The following is a 23,157-nucleotide window of genomic DNA, read 5'->3' on the forward strand; positions in this document are numbered from 1 at the left end:
AATCAACACAAATATTTCACAATATATTAGCTGTGAACATGATAGAGGGGGAAACTTAGACTATTTTCAGAACATAAATGGCTTAGCATATTTTCATTCACTATAGAAATTACAATCCAACAACTTCTCCAACTCTGTTAAGACCTCAGTCTTTGGAGAGATACTGGAGAGATACACCTCCACAAAGCAAGCGTAAAAGCGCAGGCACTCTGAATGATATTCTGATACTTGAATAGTTCACTGCCTGTAACTACAGTGTATTAGCCAGAATAACTTTAGCGTCTTCAATCAGCTCTCCTACAAAATATGAAGAGCATATTGGTTTTGTGTGTCAGTGTATTCGTCCGTTATTATGGAGACGCTTTCTGTTTTTTTGACCAGACTGCGCCTTCGCTTTTACATGTGTGTTAATGAATGTGCACATTTTGGGGATTGTCAACTTTTTAGAGAGGGATGTTGGCCCTTGCAAAAGCCATATACTCAGCATTTACATTTTTCCATGTATTTCTATAGCTAATGAAAATGGCTACATTGTTCAGAAATAGGCTACATTTTCTTAAATTAAATTCCTATTCCCATATATAGTTAATAACATACAATGAATAAGTGAAATATTTAGGCCTATGTTGTTGTCCTTAAGATAGGATAATCATAGGTGCATTTTGATACGGTAATACAAAATTGGGAAAAATGAAAAGGAAAATTGCCCTGTCAACTTTTAGCCCTATCTAGTCCTACTCCAGACCAACGGTTTGAGAGGACGTAACACTACCACTCAACAACCCCTGCAGCTGTTCTGCAGTAAATCCTCGCAATCCCAAGTACTTCTCTGCCGCTGGCACCACAACCTTTATTTTCTGTGGATTTCAATCAATTTCTGCAAGACAATTGACAACCATGGTTATAAATGCTAAAAAGCCCACTTTAGTGAAGCAGATATTCTTCCCATCACTCTCTCTTGGTCTCTGCCTACTCAAAACAATCCTCACAAGATCCCTCACCCTGTACCCATCTTCCTCTACCCCGCTCTTCACTGCTTCGGCATACGACATTTTCTCTACTACTCTAACCCTGGCAACCTCAATCTGCCTTTCTCTCACCGGACCCCTCTGATCTCCAGCCCCATGGGCACCCCCACAACTAACACACATAACATTCTCCACCGATACCACACATTCCTTTGTCTCATGCCCTCCTGCACACTTCTCACATCTAGGCATCTCCCTCCTACACACTGCTGCAACATGCCCGTAAACTTGACACCTAAAACACTGTAGTATTTTCAGAACAAAAGCTCTCATAGGATAACTGACACTTCCTACCTTGACCTTACCTGGCAAAGACTCTGCATCAAAACTCAGCATGACAGACAATGTCTTCTCTGTTTCCCCACGCTCTCCACCGGATCTACGTCTCACCAAACGGCAGGCATCACATACACCAGGAATCTTCCATTTCAGCTGCTCCTCCTCAACACGTAATGCCACCCCCGTTACCACTCCTTTCATCAGCGCCCTGCTCCGGAGAGCAAAGCAAGTCACAATTCTTGTCCCTAATCGTGTAATCCGGAGCGTGCGCTCCCTCTGGGTGGAGGAAACACAATACATCATCAGGAGTCCACTCCGAGTTACCTTCACCAACTCAACAGTCCCCAAACTCATCTCCACCCAACCTGACACCACATATAGATCAGCCAAACAGCAAGGATCCATTCTCTCTACAAATCTCACTCCTACTGGGCCAGAATCATCCTTATCATTCTCGGAACGAGGCCCGAACTCGGCGGTCCTCACCGCAGGTACTTCATCCTCACTCTCACCAGGTTCCATCTCTGAACTACTGAAACGTGGATCCCTCTTTTTGCACTTGACGCCCACCTTCCTCACCTCACTACTTCCCTCTACACTCAACTTCTTCTCAGAAGTTATCACTGCACCTGCTACCACAGTTAATTAATCCTCACTCTCATCACATTCAATTTCCAACTCAAGCTCTTCCAAAAGTTCTGTGAGATCCTCCATTCCACATTCACTCAAAACATATTCCACTTTTTTTCCTTTTTTTCTTGTCTGCCAACTTACTGCATGCGTGCGCGCGTGTGTGTGTGTGTGTGTGTGTGTGTGTGTGTGCGTGTGTGTGTTTATAATGTCACCGTGCTGCGACTGAGTTATACTATGCCCATCTTATGACCGTGATTTGACCATGTCTTCTCCCCTGTAGCTGCCGGTCCCCTTGCCAAAAAGCTGCAGCAGGCCCTGCTGCCCGTGGTGGCCCATGAGACCTGCAGCCAGAGTGACTTGTGGGGAGGCTCCGTCAAGCCTTCCATGATATGTGGTGGTGGAGACAGAAAGGCTGGCTGCAATGTGAGTGTCCTCCCCTACTGTAGAGCTCTACTACATATCACAACACTATAAGGTAATATGTTGTCATATAGTAAGTAGCTCGGTCATAACCAGTACTTCCTCTTTTTTCCCACCATCTCTCCCTCTGTTTCTCTCTGTATCTCTCTCTCCCTCTGTCTCTCTCTGTATCTCTCTCTCCCTCTGTTTCTCTCTGTAGCGCTCTCTCTCCCTCCCTCTGTTTCTCTCTGTATCTCTCTCTCTCTCTCCCTCTGTTTCTCTCTGTATCTCTCTCTCTCTCTCTCCCTCTGTTTCTCTCTGTATCTCTCTCTCTCTCTCCCTCTGTTTCTCTCTGTATCTCTCTCTCTCTCTCGCTCTCTCTGTTTCTCTCTGTATCTCTCTCTCTCTCCCTCTACCTCTCCTTCCCCCTCTCGATTTCTGTCTCCCTTCCCCTCTCTCCTCACTTCTCTCTCTCTCTCCCCCCCCCACTCTGGGGGTCCTCTGAATTGTAAGGGTGCTGATGGTAAATGGTTTGTCCATGGTGTCATCAGCTTTGTGTCGTCCCGCGGCTGTGACACCCCGAAGAGGCCCACAGTCTTTACTCGTACCTCCTCTTTCACTGATTTGATCACCACCTTTCAAACACAGGATCTTTGTACAAAATGATCGTTATTTGGCTAATAATGTTTGGGAGCCTTCGAGACAGGAAATGGTCCAGTGTGGGAGCCTTGAGAAAAATAATGGGCTGGTGTGTTAGTAATGCCAGGGCTGATTTCTGGTCCCAGTCCACCCCTGCACACCAGTGTTCAAGTACAGTATTCAAAGACACAATTCTGGAATTAATGGTATTGTTTTTAAAATTGGCAGTTGGTGTAGTTGACATGACAGTTCTCTGTTGCAAAGGAGCCAAGCATATTATTTTCGAAGTCTTGTTCTCTAATGGTTCACTCTCCCTTGTCTTTTAGACTATGGTGGCCTACAGAAGATGTGGACAGGAGCTGAAGAAGAGGTTGAATAAAGGGCCATGTGTCAATAACTCCATCTGAGCATATCAAGGGTTCAGATTCTTGCACCACTGGGTAAATCATGGGGCCATACTTGCGAACATAAACAAGCATTTAAAGTTAACTGGGTTCTCACGCACAAAATGCATATCAGCCAATGAAAAGCGTTGATTTTCTTGCATGTGACCGAACGTTCAATTATAGCTGGAGCCATCAGATAACATGGTAGAAGTGGCACAGCTGGCACTGATTACAGTGGGGGAAAAAAGTATTTAGTCAGCCACCAATTGTGCAAGTTCTCCCACTTAAAAAGATGAGAGAGGCCTGTAATTTTCATCATAGGTACACGTCAACTATGACAGACAAAATGAGATTTTTTTTTCCAGAAAATCACATTGTAGGATTTTTTATGAATTTATTAGCAAATTATGGTGGAAAATAAGTGTTTGATCAATAACAAAAGTTTATCAATACTTTGTTATATACCCTTTGTTGGCAATGACACAGGTCAAACATTTTCTGTAAGTCTTCACAAGGTTTTCACACACTGTTGCTGGTATTTTGGCCCATTCCTCCATGCAGATCTCCTCTAGAGCAGTGATGTTTTGGTGCTGTCGCTGGGCAACACGGACTTTCAACTCCCTCCAAAGATTTTCTATGGGGTTGAGATCTGGAGACTGGCTAGGCCACTCCAGGACCTTGAAATGCTTCTTACGAAGCCACTCCTTCGTTGCCCGGGCGGTGTGTTTGGGATCATTGTCATGCTGAAAGACCCAGCCACGTTTCATCTTCAATGCCCTTGCTGATGGAAGGAGGTTTTCACTCAAAATCTCACGATACATGGCCCCATTCATTCTTTCCTTTACCCGGATCAGTCGTCCTGGTCCCTTTGCAGAAAAACAGCCCCAAAGCATGATGTTTCCACCCCATGCTTCACAGTAGGTATGGTGTTCTTTGGATGCAACTCAGCATTCTTTGTCCTCCAAAAAGTTATATTTTGGTTTCATCTGACCATATGACATTCTCCCAATCCTCTTCTGGATCATCCAAATGCACTCTAGCAAACTTCAGATGGCCTGGACATGTACTGGCTTAAGCAGGGGGACACGTCTGGCACTGCAGGATTTGAGTCCCTGGCAGCGTAGTATGTTACTGATGGTAGGCTTTGTTACTTTGGTCCCAGCTCTCTGCAGGTCATTCACTAGGTCCCCCCGTGTGGTTCTGGGATTTGATCTTGCGTGGAGCCCCAGATCGAGGGAGATTATCAGTGGTCTTGTATGTCTTCCATTTCCTAATAATTGCTCCCACAGTTGATTTCTTCAAACCAAGCTGCTTACCTATTTTAGATTCAGTCTTCCCAGCCTGGTGCAGGTCTACAATTTTGTTTCTGGTGTCCTTTGACAGCTCTTTGGTCTTGGCCATAGTGGAGTTTGGAGTGTGACTGTTTGAGGTTGTGGACAGGTGTCTTTTATACTGATAACAAGTTCAAACAGGTGCCATTAATACAGGTAACGAGTGGAGGACAGAGGAGCCTCTTAAAGAAGAAGTTACAGGTCTGTGAGAGCCATAAATCTTGCTTGTTTGTAGGTGACCAAATACTTATTTTCCACCATAATTTGCAAATAAATTCATTAAATATCCTACAATGTGATTTTCTGGAGAAAAGGAATCTCAATTTGTCTGTCATAGTTGACGTGTACCTATGATGAAAATTACAGGCCTCTCTCATCTTTTTAAGTGGGAGAACTTGCACAATTGGTGGCTGACTAAATACTTTTTTTCCCCACTGTATATCCTGGCACAAGTGCATCAGCCAATTAAAATCGTTGAAGTAGTTGGACGTGTTCCAACATTTGTTTATGGATGAAAATGTCCTTAACATACCGAAGTCCAACAACATCTTCTTATGATCAAAGCAACTATCACGTGTATTTGACAGACTGGTCAAATAGCTCTCTGTGTAAAACGCCTAGTCCAAGTACTTGTCATAGTTTATTGCGAGGGGTCGAATCTCACGTGTTTTCCCCCCTCTGAAATGTTGAATTATACTGAACAAAAACATAAACGCAACATGCAACAATTTCAAGATGTTACTGAGTTACAGTACATATAAGGAAATATGTCAATTTAAATGAATTCAGGTCCTAATCTATGGATTTCACATGACTGGGAATATAGATATTAATCTGTTGGTCACACATACCTTTAAAGAAATGTAGGGACGTGGATCAGAAAACCAGTCAGTATCTGGTGTGACCACAATTTGCCTCATGCAGCGCGACACATCTCCTTTGTACACAGTTGATCAGGCTGTTGTTTGGGGCCTGTGGAATGTTGTCCCACTCCTCTTCAATGGCTGTGCGAAGTTGCTGGATATTGGCAGGAACTGGAACACGCTGTCATACACGTCGATCCAGAACATTCCAGATATGCTCAATGGGTGACATATCTGGTGAGTATGCAGGCCATGGAAGAACTGGGACATTTTCAGCTTACAGCAATTGTGTACAGATCCTTGTGACATGGGGCCATGCATTATCATGCTGAAACATGAGGTAATGGTGGAGGATGAATGGTATGACAATGGGCCTCAGGATCTCATCACGGTATCTCTGTGCATTGTAATGATCATGCTGTTTAATCAGCTTCTTGATATGTATTTTATGTATTGTGTTAGTATGCAGTGCTTGACTTGGGACTAAAATAGGTGCCGGTACTGTTTATATTTAGGTGCAGGAACTGTAGAATACTTTTTTTTAGCCCTTTTTTTCTCCCGAATTTGTATTTACAGTCTTGTCCCATTGCTGCAACTCCCGTACGGACTCGGGAGAGGCGAAGGTCAAGAGCCATGCGTCCTCCGAAACACGACCCTGCCAAGCCGCACTGCTTCTTGACACACTGCTCGCTTAACTCGGAAGCCAGCCACACCAATGTGTCGGAGGAAACACCATACAACTGCCGACCAAAGTCAGCGTGCATGCGCCCGATCTGCCACAAGGAGTTGCTAAAGTGCGGACATTCCGGCCGGCCAAACCCTCCCCTAACCCGGACGACGCTGGGCCAATTGTGCGCTGTCTCATGGGTCTCCCGGTCACGGCCGGCTGCGACACAGCCTGGGATCGAACCCGGGTCTGTAGTTGGGAGGCCCACTGTACAATCCTTTTGAGCAAAACATTTTTTAAAGGTGCAGGAACACAAGCAGTAGAACATTAAGGTGCTGGTACTCAGTTCTGGTGAGCTCCTGCCTACAGCCAACAGCTTGAAAATGAATTAAATTTAATTAAATAAGGAAGTACCTCTTTCTTAAGCCTTGCACACAAACACACTGCTAGTGGAGTTAACAGCCTCAGAAATTGCAGCCCAAATAAGTGCTTCACAGAGTTCAAGTAACAGACACATCTCAACATCAACTGTTCAGAGGAGACTGTGTGAATCAGGCCTTCATGGTCGAATTGCTAAAAAGAAACCAATACTAAAGGACACCAATAAGAAGAAGAGACTTGATTGGGCCAAGAAACACGAGCAATAGACATAAGACCTGTGGAAATGTGTCCTTTGGTCTGGAGTCCAAATTGGAGATTTTTGGTTCCAACCGCTGTGTCGTTGTGAGAGTGAACGGATGATCTCGGCATGTGTATTTCCCACCGTAAAGCATGGAGGAGGAGGTGTTATGGTGTGGGGGTGCTTTGCTGGTGACACTGTCTGTGATTTATTTAGAATTCAAGGCACACTTAACCAGCATGGCTAACACAGCATTCTGCAGCAATATGCCTTCCCATCTGGTTTGGGCTTAGTGGGACTATCATTTGTTTTTCAACAGGACAATGACCTAACACACCTCCAGGCTGTGTAAGGGCTATTTTACCAAGAAGGAGAGTGATGGAGTGCTGCATCAGATGACCTGGCCTCCACAATCCCCCGACCTCAACGAAATTGAGATGGTTTGGGATGAGTCGGACCGCAGAGTGAAGGAAAAGCAGCCAACAAGTGCTCAGTATATGTGGGAACTCCTTCAAGACTGTTGGAAAAGCATTCCAGGTGAAGCTGGTTGAGAAAATGCCAAGAGTGTGCAAAGCTGTCATCAAGGTAAAGATTGGCTATTTGAAGAATCTCAAATATAAAATATATTTGGATTTGGTTAACACTTTTTTGGTTACTACATGATTCCATATGTGTTATTTCACAGTTTTGATGTCTTCACTATTGTTCTGCAATGAAGAAAATAGTAAAAATAAAGAAAAACCTTAAATGAATAACTGTTCTAAAACTATTGACCGGTAGTGTAGGTCCTGGATGGCATGAAGCTTGGCCCCAGTGATGTACTGGGCTGTCTGCACTAACCTCTGTAGTGGCTTACGGTCGGATGCCGAGAAGTTGCCATACCAGGCGGTGATGCAACCTGTCAAAATGCTCTCAATGGTGCAGCTGTTGAACTTTTTGAGGATCTGGGGACCCATGCCAAATCTTTTCAGTCTCCTGAGGGGGAAAAGGTGTTGTCGTACCCTCTTCACGACTGTCTTGGTGTGTTTGGACCATTATAGTTTGTTGGTGATGTGGATACCAAGGATCTTGAAACTCTAGAACCGCTCCACTACAGCCCCGTTAATGTTAATGGGGTCCTGTTCGGCCCTCCTTTTCCTGTAGTCCACGTTCAGCTCTCACCTTTGTCTTGCTCACATTGAGGGAGAGGATGTTTTCCTAGAACCACACTGCCAGGTCTCTGACCTCCTCCCTATAGGCTGTCTCATCGTTGTCGGTGATCAGGCCTACCACTGTTGTGTCATCAGCAAACTTTATGATGGTGTTGGAGTCGTGCTTGGCCACGCAGTCAGGGGTGAACAGGGAGTACAAGAGGGGACTAAGCACGCACCCCTGAGGTATTGTTGAGGATCAGTGTGGCAGATGTGTTATTGCCTACCCTTACCACCTGGGGGCGGCCCGTCAGGAAGGATCCAGTTGCAGAGGGAGGTGTTTAGTCCCAGGGTCCTTAACTTAGTGATGAGCTTCGTGGGCACTATGGCGTTGAACGCTGAGCTGTAGTTAATTAACAGCATTCTCACATAGGTGTTCCTTTTGTCCAGGTGGGAAAGGGAAGTGTGGAGGGCGATTGCGATTGCAAAATCTGTGGATCTGTTGGGGCGGTATGCGAATGGGAGTGGGTCTAGGGTTTCCGGGATGATGGTGTTGATGTGAGTCATGACCATCCTTTCATAGCACTTCATGGCTACTGACGTGAGTGCTATGGGGGGGTAGTCATTTAGGCAGGTTACCTTCGCTTTCTTGGGCACAGGGACTATGGTGGTCTGCTTGAAACATGTAGGCATTACAGACTCGGGTCAGGGAGAGGTTGAAAATGTCAGTGAAGACACTTGCCAGTTGGTCCGCTCATGCTCTGAGTACACGTCCTGGTAATCTGTCTGGCCCTACGGCCTAGTGAATGTTGACCTGCTTAAAGGTCTTGCTCACAAAGGCTACGAAGTGCGTGATCACACAGCCGTCCGGAACAGCTGGTGCTCTCATGCATGCTTTGATGTGGAAAATGATCACTATAATTTATTAAAAATCAAGTACTTCCAGAGTTTTTGTAGAATCAAGATATACTTTATTACACAAAGTAACGTGATCTGCAGAGCACCTCCCCTCTCTTTCTCCACTCTCTGTTTATATAGTCATATTCACACACATCCTAGTTTAGAGCCCCTCGCTCTGGGGTTCCCCCACCATTATCTTCAGTTTCCCACTCTCTACCGCTCCACCCACTTCCTTAGTCTATGATAGCGGCTAAATTTGACTTCTCTTCAATTTAGAAACAATATTATTACAATCAATCAAGCCCTTGTCATTCACAAATAATCATGTTCAGTTTTAAACTCTGTTCAACCCCGGCTCTCCCTGGCTTGACCTAAAGATTGATTGTTGGACATGACAGGTCCACACTTAATCTTTCAAACATACACAAAACCCACTCCTCTCTTCCCTCCTGTCATGCTGTAATTACTCATGATTAGTCTAAACTCTGTTCAACTCTGGCGCCGCTCTTTCCACTTTGTTTGAGGAGAGAGGCAAAAGGCCACAGTCTGGTTTCAGTCTCTGATAAGGCAGGACAGCCATGGATTAGGTAAGAGTCAGAACCCCACTTCACACACACACACACACAGTGAAATGAACCAATGAAGTTATTGCCTAGCAACAGAGAATTCTAACTATATATTCGTGATTAACTCCGTTTTATCTCATAGTCCACTAAAAAATCCCCATCAGCTTCAGTGTTGCTTGCCTCGAAGCGAGCATAAAAGGCATTTAGCTCGTCTGGTAGGCTCGCGTCACTGAGCAGCTCGCGGCTGGGTTTCCCTATGTAGTCCGTAATAGTTTGCAAGCCCTGCCACATCCGACGAGCGTCAGAGAATCTTAGTCCTGTATTGACGCTTTGCTTGTTTGATGGTTCATCTGAGGGCATAGTGGGATTTCTTATAAGCGTCCGGATTAGTGTCACGCTCCTTGAAAGCGGCAGCTCTAGCCTTTAGCTCAGTGTGGATGTTGCCTGTAGTCCATGGCTTCTGGTTGGGATATGTACGCACGGTCACTGTGGGGATGACTTCATCAATGCACTTATTGATGAAGCCGGTGACTGAGGTGGTATACTCCTCAATGCCAATGGATGAATCCAGTCTGTGCTAGCAAAACAGTCCTGTAGCATAGCATCCACGTCATCTGACCACTTCTGTATTGAGCTAGTCACTGGTACTTCCTGCTTTAGTTTTTGCTTGTAAGCAGGAATCAGGAGGATAGAATTATGGTCAGATTTGCCAAATGGAGGGCGAGGGAGAGCTTTGTATGCGTCTCTGTGTGTGGAGTAAAGGTGGTCTAGAGTTTTTTTCCCTCTGGTTGCACATGTGACATGTTGGTAGAAATTAGGTAAAACGGATTTAAGTTTGCCTGCGTTAAAGTCCCCGGCCACTAGGAGCGTCGCTTCTGGATCAGCATTTTCTTGTTTGCTTATGGCCTTATACAACTCATTGAGTGTGGTCTTAGTGCCAGCATCGGTCTGTGGTGGTAAATAGACGGCTACGAATAATATAGATTAAAACTCTCTTGGTAGACAGTGTGGTCTACAGCTGTATTTCCATATTTTCTTCACGCGAATGACGGGATTTGGGCCTGGTCTCGGAAAGCAGTATATCCTTCGTGTCGGACTCATTAAAGAAAAGATCTTTGTCCAGTTCAAAGTGAGTAATTGCTGTTCTGATATCCAGAAGCTCTTTTTGGTCATAAGAGACGGTGGCAGCAACATTACGTACAAAATAAGTTACAAACAACGCGATAAAACAAACAAAATAGCACAGTTGGTTAGGAGCCTGTAAAGCAGCAGCCATCCCCTCCGGTGCCATTATTTAGTACTTGCTGTAATAGAGAAAAGGATATAGAGAAAGGGGTAACCATATATCAGGTGGTGTGAAAGGAAGGACCGGAAAATCGTTAAAGAATTAAACCACCCAAGCCGTAGACTGATCTCTCTGCTTCCGCACGGCAAGCGGTACTGGTGCGTCAAGTCTGAACCAACAGGTTCCTGAACAGCTTCAATCCCCATGCCATAGGACCGCTAAATAGCTAACTAAATAGCTAACAAAATGGCCACACGGACTAGCTGAGTTGACCTTTGTATTTTATTTATATTTTTGCACTTTCTCTATGCACACGCACAGGGTCCTACACACTGATCATTCCATCATTTGCTCACACACATAATTTGCTCCATGCACATACATTTATCCTGACTCTACATACACCCACTCACATACAATAATAATATACAATGCTGCTACTCTGTTTATCATATATCCTGATGCCTAGTCACCTTACCCCTACACATATCTACCTGTATCATTCCAGTATCTCTGCACATTGTAAATATGGTACTGGAACTGACCCTGTATATAGTATGCTTACTTACTTTATCGTGTTCTTCTTATTTTTATATCTCATGTGTTTTTGTTCTACCTTGTTATTTTTATTATTACATTGTTATTGATTACTGCATTGTTGGGGTTAGCGCTTGCAAGAAAGGCATTTCACTGTACTTGAGCATGTGACATTAAAACTTGAAACTTGAAACATTGGGAACCTTACAGGAAGAGAAAGAATACACTGTGAAAACGTGATCTGCATTAGATGGGTTTATTGACACATGATCCTTTATTCAACCTGATCTTCAGCCAACTCCAGTCCAGGTCTTCAGTAGACCGCTATAGTCTGAAAGAAAAGGGAGAGAGAACGTTGAGTTCTCCAGAACAAGACTTTGAAAACAATGTACAACAAACTAACCTAGTTGATCCTGCAGGTGTGGCACACATTGGCTACATTCTATTATCCACACTAGCATTCCATTTGTATGGTAATGTGGTAGGATGGTCATTGGAAAATTGCCAAGTGGGCATGATAGATTAAGGAGAAAGGTGAGAGACTAACATTGGTGATCCAGTCGCTGAAGGAGGAGGTGCGGGTGAAGACAGTGGGTTTCTTCAGGGTGTTGCATCCGCGAGACGACACGAAGCTGGCGATTCCATGGACGTACCATTTACCATCAGCACCCTTACAATTCAGAGGACCTCCAGAATCACCCTGGGGGAGGGAGGGATGGAGATAGAGAGGGAGAGAGAGAGATTTATTTTCCCATTTGTACTTTAACTATTTGCACATTGTTACGACACTGTGTATAGACATAATATGATATTTGAAATGTCTTTATTCTTTTGGAACTTCTGAGTGTAATGTTTACTGTTAATATTTATTGTTTATTTCACTTTTGTTTACTATCTACTTCACTTGCTTTGGCAATGTTAACATACGTTTCCCATGCCAATAAAGCCCTTACATTGAATTGAAATTGAATTGAGAGAGAGAGAGAGAGAGAGAGAGGAGGCGGAGTAGATAAAGGGGTAGGGAGAGGGGAAGAGAGAGATAGAGAGGGAGAGATGATGGACAGAAAGATAAAGAATACTGGTTATCACCATGGTGGAGCTCCTTTACTGGGGACAATAAACAATGCTACATTGTTGTAATATATTATGTGATAGGTAGCTACAGTAGGGGATGACACTCACATTGCAGCCAGCCTTTCTGTCTCCACCACCACAGATCATGGAAGGCTTGACAGAGCCTCCCCACCAGTCACTCTGGCTGCAGGTCTCATGGGCCACCACGGGCAGCAGGGCCTGCTGCAGCTTTTTGGCAAGGGGACCGGCAGCTACAGGGGAGAACATACGGTAATAACATGGTCAATGTATTAGGACGGCCTTAAGTGAGGCAGACACACATTTACATTTTAGTCATTTAGCAGACGTTGTTATCCAGAGCGACTTACAGGAGCAATTAGGTAGGGTTAAATGCCTTGCTCAAAGGCATATCGACAGATATTTTACGTAGTCGGCTCAGGGATTGGAACCAGCTAATCTTAAACACTAGCCTACCTGCCGCCACTACACACACACACACACACACACACACACACACACACACACACACACACACACACACACACACACACACACACACACACACACACACACACACACACAGAGCCTTACTGTAGATTCTGCCCCAGCCGCTGATGTAACAGTGGTAGTTGTGGGTCAAGATATCTCCACTGGGAGGCAGACAGGAGGTGTGGACCTTATCATTCAGAGTCGCAGGGGAGGCCAGCTTGATCAGGGCAACGTCATCTCTGAGCAGGGAGACAGTAGTAGATGCAATCAGGAGTGTGTGTGTGTGTGTGTTTGTGTGTTTGTGTGTGTGTGTGTGTAACCCTCACCCGCAGGACAAACAGTTGTCGTTCCAGCCGGGATGCACGACGATCGTCTCCACCTCTTTGATCTGTTCGTTCTCATCCATCTGGGTCAGGTCATACTCTCCCAGCACCACACGGTAGGTACGATGATCCCTGACACACACACACACACACACATCAAAGATCCCAGTCAGCCCAATGTAACACTGTAAGAGAGATGATAAATGTTTAGTCTCTGATTGGATGGTTGACTCACGAGATGCAGTGTCCAGCAGTCAGGACCCAGTTTTTAGCAATCAGGGTGCCTCCGCAGGTGTGGTAGTAGTTAGAGTCGCTAAGGTACTGCAGAGAGATCTGTAAACACACACACACACACACACACATTCAGTCGTTCTTTCTTGATTAAACTTCCAAATACATTGTCTGTGAAGGGTAAAGTTTTAGAACTGAATAGTTTATATTTGTAAATGTATATGTTTATGTTCGTAAATGTCCCAGGTTCCTCAGCTATGGTTAGATCTGAGCATAGTATGCCCTGGCATGTGGATGGTTAGTGTTGTATCACAGCCACTAGGATAGACTGGTATGGGAGTCTGACCTGCCAGGGCCAGCTGTAGGGCTTGGCGTCCTCTCCATTCACCACGCGGCTGACAACGGGCTCGTAAGTGGGCATGCCACATCCGTAGGCTGTATGGGCCACACAGACAACACAGGGTTAACAACACACAGCACAGAGGGCGCTTCCTAAAAAGCGATCAGCTTTGACCTGAGTTACACATGTCCCTATATAATCAGATCACTAATATTCTTCAAAACTGAGCTGATCAGGTTTATGAGAAATGTCACAATATGCCGTTTGAATGATAAGGAGCTCGATCATTCATATTAAGCTGTTGGGCTTATGCTATCAGATGTATGGATGGATGTATTTGAGGGGCTGAAGGTAGTAGGTAGGTTACTCACCGTAGTGTGGATATGTGAGGGGCTGAAGGTAGGTTACTCACCGTAGTGTGGATATGTGGGGCTGAAGGTATTAGGTAGGTTACTCACCGTAGTGTGGATATGTGAGTGGCTGAAGGTAGTAGGTAGGTTACTCACCGTAGTGTGGATATGTGGGGCTGAAGGTAGTAGGTAGGTTACTCACCGTAGTGTGGATATGTGAGGGGCTGAAGGTAGTAGGTAGGTTACTCACCGTAGTGTGGATATGTGGGGCTGAAGGTAGTAGGTAGGTTACTCACCGTAGTGTGGATATGTGAGGGGCTGAAGGTAGTAGGTAGGTTACTCACTGTAGTGTGGATATGTGGGGCTGAAGGTAGTAGGTAGGTTGTTCACCGTAGTGTGGATATGTGGGAATGAAGATAGTAGGTATGTTACTCACCGTAGTGTGGATATGTGGGGCTGAAAGTAGTAGGTATGTTACTCACCGTAGTGTGGATATGTGAGGGGCTGAAGGTAGTAGGTAGGTTACTCACCGTAGGCAGCCAGCTGCAGGACTAGACCCAGTTTCATCATCTTCCTTCCAGAGTAGGGAGCAGGGTCTGGCCCTGGGGTTTTATACCCTCACCTAACATTGTCCACACACCAGACCTGGGCTCAAATACTATAAGAAATCTTTTTCTGTTTGCTTTGGCCTGCCTGGAGTGTCAAGTGGGCGAGGTTTGCGCTTTTGGGGACTTTTCTATTTGTTCCATTGCAACAGGCAAGCTCAATCAAGTACAGCTAAAGTATTTGAAATTATTATAAATAGTATTTGAACCCAGGTCTGCCCCATACCCCTATGATATATCCACACACACTTGTCCCTTTGCGGCAGCCCCTCTAACCTGGGAATCCACGCCCAGTGCCCCACCTGTGTCAACAGCAACCTGACTTTACATGGCCCCACAACCTTATAGAGCTCAGTGTCTGTAGCCCAAAGACAGATCACCACACTGTCACACGGGGGGTTAGACAATTCAATATTCAACACTATTAGTATTAACGCATAGACTAACACACCAATCTAAAAAATAAAAATAAACAGTACAGATGTAGGATCTTAATTTGAGCAAGTTTGCTACAGTAGGAAAATAATCCTGCATCAACAGGAAATGTGAAATATTATGTGGATTATAATTAATTATAATTTTTTTGTAGGGGTTGATACATTTTTCGTTAGGGCAAATCAAGTCTTACATTTTAAAGTGAAAATTACAAACTTTAAAAGCCGTTTAAAACCTTGAATACCCTACAAGTTTACATTTCCTTCCAATTCTCATCTACAAAAGAGTGATCAAATTAAGATCCTACATCTGTAGTATCAATACCTTGAACCGTCAATCAAATCAATTCAAATCAAATTTTATCTGCCACATGCGCCGAATAAAACAGGTGTAGACATTACAGCAAAATGCTTACTTACAAGCCCTTAACCAACAATGCAGTTTTTTAAAGAAAAATGTAAATTAAAAAAGTGTTAATTAAGAAAAATAGGCTTGTATCTCTGGGCAGTTCGCGGCTGTGCTTCCCTTTGTAGTCTGTAATAGTTTTCAAGCCCTGCCACGTCCGACAAGTGTCAGAGCCTGTGTAGTACAATGAATCTTAGTCCTGTATTGACTCTTTGCCTGTTTGATGGTTCGTCAGAGGGCATAGCGGGATTTCTTATACAGTGGGGGAAAAAAGTATTTAGTCAGCCACCAATTGTGCAAGTTCTCCCACTTAAAAAGATGAGAGAGGCCTGTAAAATTCATCATAGGTACACGTCAACTATGACAGACAAAATGAGAAAAAAAAAACCAAAAAATCACATTGTAGGATTTTTTATGAATTTATTTGCAAATGATGGTGGAAAATAAGTATTTGGTCAATAACAAAAGTTTCTCAATACTTTGTTATATACCCTTTGTTGGCAATGACACAGGTCAAACGTTTTCTGTAAGTCTTCACAAGGTTTTCACACACTGTTGCTGGTATTTTGGCCCATTCCTCCATGCAGATCTCCTCTAGAGCAGTGATGTTTTGCGGCTGTCGCTGGGCAACACGGACTTTCAACTCCCCTCCAAAGATTTTCTATGGGGGTTGAGATCTGGAGACTGGCTAGGCCACTCCAGGACCTTGAAATGCTTCTTACGAAGCCACTCCTTCGTTGCCCGGGCGGTGTGTTTGGGATCATTGTCATGCTGAAAGACCCAGGCACGTTTCATCTTCAATGCCCTTGCTGATGAAAGGAGGTTTTCACCAAAATCTCACGATACATGGCCCCATTCATTCTTTCCTTTACACGGATCAGTCGTCTGGTCCCTTTGCAGAAAACAGCCCTAAAGCATGATGTTTCCACCCCCCATGCTTCACAGTAGGTATGGTGTTCTTTGAATGCAACTCATCATTCTTTGTCCTCCAAACACGACGAGTTGAGTTTTTACCAAAAAGTTATATTTTGGTTTCATCTGACCATATGACATTCTCCCAATCCTCTTCTGGATCATCCAAATGCACTCTAGCAAACTTCAGACGGGCCTGGACATGTACTGGCTTAAGCAGGGGGACACGTCTGGCACTGCAGGATTTGAGTCCCTGGCGGCGTAGTGTGTTACTGATGGTAGGCTTTGTTACTTTGGTCCCAGCTCTCTGCAGGTCATTCACTAGGTCCCCCCGTGTGGTTCTGGGATTTTTGCTCACCGTTCTTGTGATCATTTTGACCCCACGGGGTGAGATTTTGCGTGAAGCCCCAGATCGAGGGAGATTATCAGTGGTCTTGTATGTCTTCCATTTCCTAATAATTGCTCCCACAGTTGATTTCTTCAAACCAAGCTGCTTACCAATTGCAGATTCAGTCTTCCCAGCCTGGTGCAGGTCTACAATTTTGTTTCTGGTGTCCTTTGACAGCTCTTTGGTCTTGGCCATAGTGGAGTTTGGAGTGTGACTGTTTGAGGTTGTGGAGAGGTGTCTTTTATACTGATAACAAGTTCAAACAGGTGCCATTAATACAGGTAACGAGTGGAGGACAGAGGAGCCTCTTAAAGAAGAAGTTACAGGTCTGTGAGAGCCAGAAATCTTGCTTGTTTGTAGGTGACCAAATACTTATTTTCCACCATAATTTGCAAATAAATTCATTAAAAATCCTACAATGTGATTTTCCGGATTTTTTTTCCTCAATTTGCCTGTCATAGTTGACGTGTACCTATGATGAAAATTACAGGCCTCTCTCATCTTTTTAAGTGGGAGAACATGCACAATTGGTGGCTGACTAAATACTATTTTTCCCCACTGTAAGCTTCCGCGTTAGAGGCACGCTCCTTGAAAGCGGCAGCTCTACCCTTTAGCTCAGTGCGGATGTTGCCTGTAATCCATGGCTTCTGGTTGGGGAATGTACGTACGGTCACTGTGGGGACGACGTCATCGATGCACTTATTGATGAAGCCAGTGACTGATGTGGTGTACTCCTCAATGCTATCGGAAGAATCCTGGAGTAAAGGTGGTCTAGAGTTTTTTTTTCCTCTGGTTGCACATTTAACATGCTGATAGAAATTAGGTAGAACCGATTTAAGTTTCCCTGCATTAAAGTCCCCTGCCACTAGGCGACAGTCACAGTCTGCCACAGACATCTCCAGGACAGGGAACTGAACTGAACGTTCTGAACACACACTACTGGACATCTACCAAAGAGAGAGACGAAGGCCCTATAAATGATTGATCATGGTGAATCAATCGATTCCATTTATGAATTGTACATGAGAAGTAAAAAAAAAGTTACTAATGTTTTGGTGCTGTATTGCTGTGTGTCCATTTTCCAAACACATCTCATGCATGTGCAAGTAAATCTTAAACAATATAAATATCAGGGCATTTCCTTCATAAACAGTTGCTGTTTTTGTTTACTTCTAGGTTCACCATGATCAATCATTTATAGGGCCTTCGTCTCTCTCTTTGGTAGATGTCCAGTAGTGTGTGTTCAGAACGTTCAGTTCAGTCCAGTTCCCTGTCCTGGAGATGTCTGTGGCAGACTGTGACTGTCGCTCCCTAAGCATGCTGGGAGAACTGGTACAGGAAGTGCAGTTGGAACGATCCGAGACGTGCCAGGACCTTCTCTAGAGTATCAGAGGAGGTCAGCAGGCACAGTCTGGGAGAGAAAAAACGCACACATATGCTTGCACATACACAATCTGTGCCACTCCTGCAGGACCAGTTAGTTATACTTTTTTTTTCAAAATCTTGTTGTAAAGAACTCCCTCTCTCTCTTTTCTTCTAGAACATGGTGGCCTACTGAAGACCTGGACCTGAGTTGGCTGAAGATCAGGTTGAATAAAGGGCCCCATGTGTCAATAAATCCATCTGATGGCATTTCATGTGTTCACAATGTATAATTTCTCTTACTGTAAGGTTCCCTATGGTTTCCACTTTCTCCATCTTATTTTCTCTATTTCAGCAAGTACTTCACACTCTTTTATTACCTGCTCTGCACTTATAGTTTATAACCACCAGGGGGCAATGTTTCCCGCACTGTTAATGTATGGCGTTTGTGCTACTTGCTTCTTATCCAGACTGACAAATGTATTGCTGAATGGGGGAGAGGAGGTGCGGTGAGTCATGACAGTTATGTATCTACGTGTTTGTGTTTGGAGTCAGAAACCACATTCACATTAATAATGGCTTTACTTACACACACACACACCCCTCCCCCACACACACATGATCATCAGAACCGGTCAGAGCGTAGAAAATACAGAGAAAGTAGAAAGTGATTGCTTTGTTTCTGAAGCGACTGACTGGCCTTGCTGTGCTGCCTGTTGTTTAATGCAGTGAGTGAATGAGTGGGCTTCAGAGTACAGGCCATTGGCTCCCTGCTCATTACTGGCTGATACATTCTGTACGTCCCAAATGGTACCCTATTCCCTATATAGTGCACTACTTTTAACGAGAGCCCTATGAGCCCTGGTCAAAAGTAGTGCACTACAGAGGGAATAGGGTGATATTTGTGACGCACACAATAAGTCCTTGGCTGTAAATAACGTGATAGCTGTTGCTGCACACGGCTGAGCATTACACATTACTCAGGCAGGGCTGGGCTGAGGAAACCAGCGACTGCCATCTTTCATCCCTCCATTTCTCCATTTCCCGTTCTCTTTCTCTCTCTCTCTCTGTCTTGCTCAGTCTCTCTCTCTCCCCCACTTTGTATTTTCTCTCTCCCTTCTTCCTCCCTCATTTCCTCCCTCCATCTCCCTCTCTCCCTTTCTCTCTTTCTCTCTCTCTCTCTCTCTCTCTCTCTCTCTCTCTCTCTCTCTCTCTCTCTCTCTCTCTCTCTCTCTCTCTCTCTCTCTCTCTCTCTCTCTCTCTCTCTCTCTCTCTCTCTCTCTCTCTCTCTCGCTCGCTCTCTCGCTCTCTCGCTCTCTCTTCACAGTGAGTGGAGCTCAATGTTGTGGGGTGGTTTAGTTATTACAGCCAGGAAGCCCACGAGAGGGGCTCAATACTCAAAAGCACGCTACCCTCACCCACCCTCCATCCCTCTCACACACACACACACACACACACACACACACACACACACACACACACACACACACACACACACACACACACACACACACACACACACACACACACACACACACACACACACACACACACACACACACACACACACACACACACTGCTCTGCTGGGAAGAAGGCAGGGTGGACACCACAGCAGCATAATAATGGGCTCAGTTTAATGAATATTGAAGTTCAGCGCTATAGCGCAATTGAAATTTCAAGGTAATTCTCCATTGAGCCGACATATACAGTCTGTGAATGCAGTCTCAGCTGGCGTGGGAATATTGCCTTTAAATTTATATCAAACTGTAGTGCAGCTCTTCAGCGCTACAGTTTGAATCAAGCCCAATATTTCCTGAGATTCTCATAAATGCAGAAAATACCATCCCACACACATATAATCTACAATAACATCATATGCATGTGATTAACCCTGTTAAAAAATAAAGATGAATTGCAAAGGCACACCTGGGGCACAGCCTATATAGAGTTGAAGTCGGAAGTTTACATACACTTAGGTTGGAGTCATTAAAACTCGTTTTTCAACCACTCCACAAATTTCTTGTTAACAAACTATAGTTTTGGCAAGTCGGTTAGGACATCTACTTTGTGCATGACACAAGTAATTTTTCCAACAATTGTTTACAGACAGATTATTCCACTTATAATTCACTCTATCACAATTCCAGTGGGTCAGAAGTTTACATACACTAAGTTGACTGTGCCTTTAAACAGCTTGGAAAATTCCAGAAAATGATGTCATGGCTTTAGAAGCTTCTGATAGGCTAATTGACATCATTTGAGTCAATTGGAGGTGTACCTGTGGATGTATTTCAAGGCCTACCTTCAAACTCAGTGCCTCTTTGCTTGACATCATGGGAAAATCCAAAGAAATCAGCCAAGACCTCAGAAAAAGAATTGTAGACCTCCACAAATCTGGTTCATCCTTGGAAGCAATTATCAAACGCCTGAAGGTACCACGTTCATCTGTACAAACAATAGTACGCAAGTATAAACACCATGGGACCACGCAGCCGTCATACCGCTCAGGAAGGAGACGCGTTCTGACTCCTAGAGATGAACGTACTTTGGTGCAAAAAGTGCAAATCAATCCCAGAACAACAGCAAAGGACCTTGTGAAGATGCTGGAGGAAACAGGTACAAAAGTATCCATATCCACAGTAAAACGAGTCCTATATCGACATAACCTGAAAGGCCGCTCAGCAAGGAAGAAGCCACTGCTCCAAAACCGCCATAAAAAAGACAGACTACGGTTTACAACTGCACATGGGGACAAAAATCTTACTTTTTGGAGAAATGTTCTCTGGTCTGATGAAACAAAAATAGAACTGTTTGGCCATAATGACCATCGTTATGTTTGGAGGAAAAAGGGGGTTGCTTGCAAGCAGAAGAACACCATCCCCAACTGTGAAGCACAGGGGTGGCAGCATCATGCTGTGGGGGTGCTTTGCTGCAGGAATGACTGGTGCACTTCACAAAATAGATGACATCATGAGGAAGGAAAATGATGTGGATATATTGAAGCAACATCTCAAGACATCAGTCAGGAAGTTAAAGCTTGGTCACAAATGGGTCTTCCAAATGGACAATGACCCCAAGCATACTTACAAAGTTGTGGCAAAATGGCATAAGGACAACAAAGTCAAGGTATTAGAGTGACCATCACAAAGCCCTGACCTCAATCCTTTAGAAAATGTGTGGGCAGACCTGAAAAAGCGTGTGCGAGCAAGGAGGCCTACATACCTGACTCAGTTACACCAGCTCTGTCAGGAGGAATGGGACAAAATTCACCCAACTTTATAGGCGATATGCACAGGCGAGCATGACGTATTTCCGGTTAAATCTCAGGATGGATGTAAACTTCCGGTTATCGTAGAATGCTGTGCTACCGTATGCTAGCATTGAATGCTTGTCGTCAAAAACTTCCGAAACTGTTAATTTTCGTTGTTGTTGTTGTTTATCTTAATGTTTATGTTAATGTTTTTACTTGTAATACTTCATCTTGACTTATAACACGATGACGTGTAAACGTACGAAAGTGTCCTTTCAAAAACGGGATTACAGCTCTTCCAGCCATCACTGCTGTGTGCCGCAATGTACATTGTCTGCCAGATGCAATTCTTCTGTTAGTTTTTTTACTTTTCCCAAAGACAGTGAATTACATAAACGGTGGGTGATTAACATTCGACGAGTCAACATTCTTATAACAAACACATGAGTCTGCAGCCAACACTTTCTAAGTGAAGATGTGATAGAGCCTCCGACTCCAGCTGGGCGCAGACGTCTGAAGAAGGGAACTGTTCCAGTGCTGTTTCAATGGAACAATTTCAGTCTTCCAGCCCCAGCAGGCGATGCACCCAGCCAAGGTGCGTCCGGATGCACGACTAGCCCACACTTTGTCAGATTAAGATTTTTTAGAACTGCATAGTCCTTCAATGCACCTGCTTCCATTTCCAGCCCCCTTTTCATTAGTGGTGTTTGTCTTGTCCCTCTGATAATTCTTTCTGCCAGTTTTTCTGCTGTGCTTGTACCTCTAACATGGCTTACCTCCCGGAAATGTGAAGCAGTCACTCTCTCCTTCCTCAGTGAATGCCACTTGGGTGTTTCACTTTGGCATCTGGTTGCTTCCTCAATCAGGTGTGACTGTGACAAAGTCACAGATAGAGAACTGAGGTGAAGCTTTTCTTGATCCGTCATGATCTCATATGAACAGTCTGTTGGTTGTAAATGGTAACCGTCCAGTGGCACATCCTCATGGATGACAACACTGTCAGGTGGAGGTGGTGGGTGTTGATATGACAGGATACGAGTCCACGAGTGGTTTGTCAGATGTGATGTTCATTCTGCAGATAAGGGTTAAGAGAGTCTGGTTCCATGTCAGCATAGGCAGGTAGTGGGTTGAGGGTTGATGGGTCTGGTAGCTCACCGCTGTAGCCCTTGTAAAGTGTAGATATGGATAAACAATATCAGGAAAAGTAAAGGGTTCGCTAGGAAATACACCAGAATCTAACAGCGATTAATAACATTTATTTCGCAACACATTGTAGTCTGCCTATTTAATTGGACTCTGCATACCTAATTCCGCTTGCCGGAGTAGCATCTGGTTTGGGCTTCACTACAACCATGGCATCCACAAGTCCTGGCTTCACTCCCTATTTATTTATGAGATGGTATTAGGAGAGATGCTAGTATGCATGTGACACAACTGTCTGGTACTGAAATTATACAAACCATTGTTCGTGGTTTATGCCACTTCTGCTCTGTTTCAGTGCACGGAAGTACAGGAGGGACTACAGACATGCCACATTCAGAGTAATGGGCAGTCTGATATAGTAATGCAACCAAATGATTGCATATCCCACACCCAGCCACACTGGAACAGTAGCTTTTAACAAGCACAACTGGCTGTGAATCACGCAATGTCATCTGAAATACAAAGAAGCATAATTTAATGGGTTTTGAAAGACGAGGGTCTACAGCAGCAGGAGTAGGAGCAAAAT

General features: G+C 44.4%; 1 protein-coding gene across 1 annotated transcript; it reads right to left on the reverse strand.

Annotated features, from left to right (window-relative positions):
• Positions 1 to 11,491: 11,491 nt before the first annotated feature.
• LOC121532800 (proproteinase E-like) lies at positions 11,492 to 14,644 on the reverse strand. Its single transcript, XM_041838592.1, has 8 exons — positions 14,600 to 14,644; positions 13,726 to 13,814; positions 13,384 to 13,481; positions 13,152 to 13,280; positions 12,928 to 13,064; positions 12,445 to 12,587; positions 11,810 to 11,962; positions 11,492 to 11,593 (listed from the first exon to the last, which is right to left on the reverse strand). The coding sequence occupies exons 1-8, from the start codon at positions 14,637 to 14,639 to the stop codon at positions 11,576 to 11,578; spliced, it is 807 nt and encodes a 268-aa protein (XP_041694526.1). The 5' UTR covers positions 14,640 to 14,644; the 3' UTR covers positions 11,492 to 11,575.
• Between the last annotated feature and the right edge of the window lie 8,513 nt (positions 14,645 to 23,157).

Source organism: Coregonus clupeaformis, chromosome 20, assembly GCF_020615455.1.
Source record: "Coregonus clupeaformis isolate EN_2021a chromosome 20, ASM2061545v1, whole genome shotgun sequence".
NCBI classification, from domain to species: Eukaryota; Metazoa; Chordata; class Actinopteri; order Salmoniformes; family Salmonidae; genus Coregonus; species Coregonus clupeaformis.

Coding starts and splice junctions, on each gene's coding strand:
- LOC121532800 (XM_041838592.1), bottom strand. CDS start 14,639: ATGATGAAACTGGGTCTAGTCCTGCAGCTGGCTGCCTACG. Junction 13,815..14,599: donor CCTGCAGCTGGCTGCCTACG/GTGAGTAACCTA, acceptor TGGCCCATACAG/CCTACGGATGTGGCATGCCC. Junction 12,588..12,927: donor CGGCTGGGGCAGAATCTACA/GTAAGGCTCTGT, acceptor TCTCCCCTGTAG/CTGCCGGTCCCCTTGCCAAA.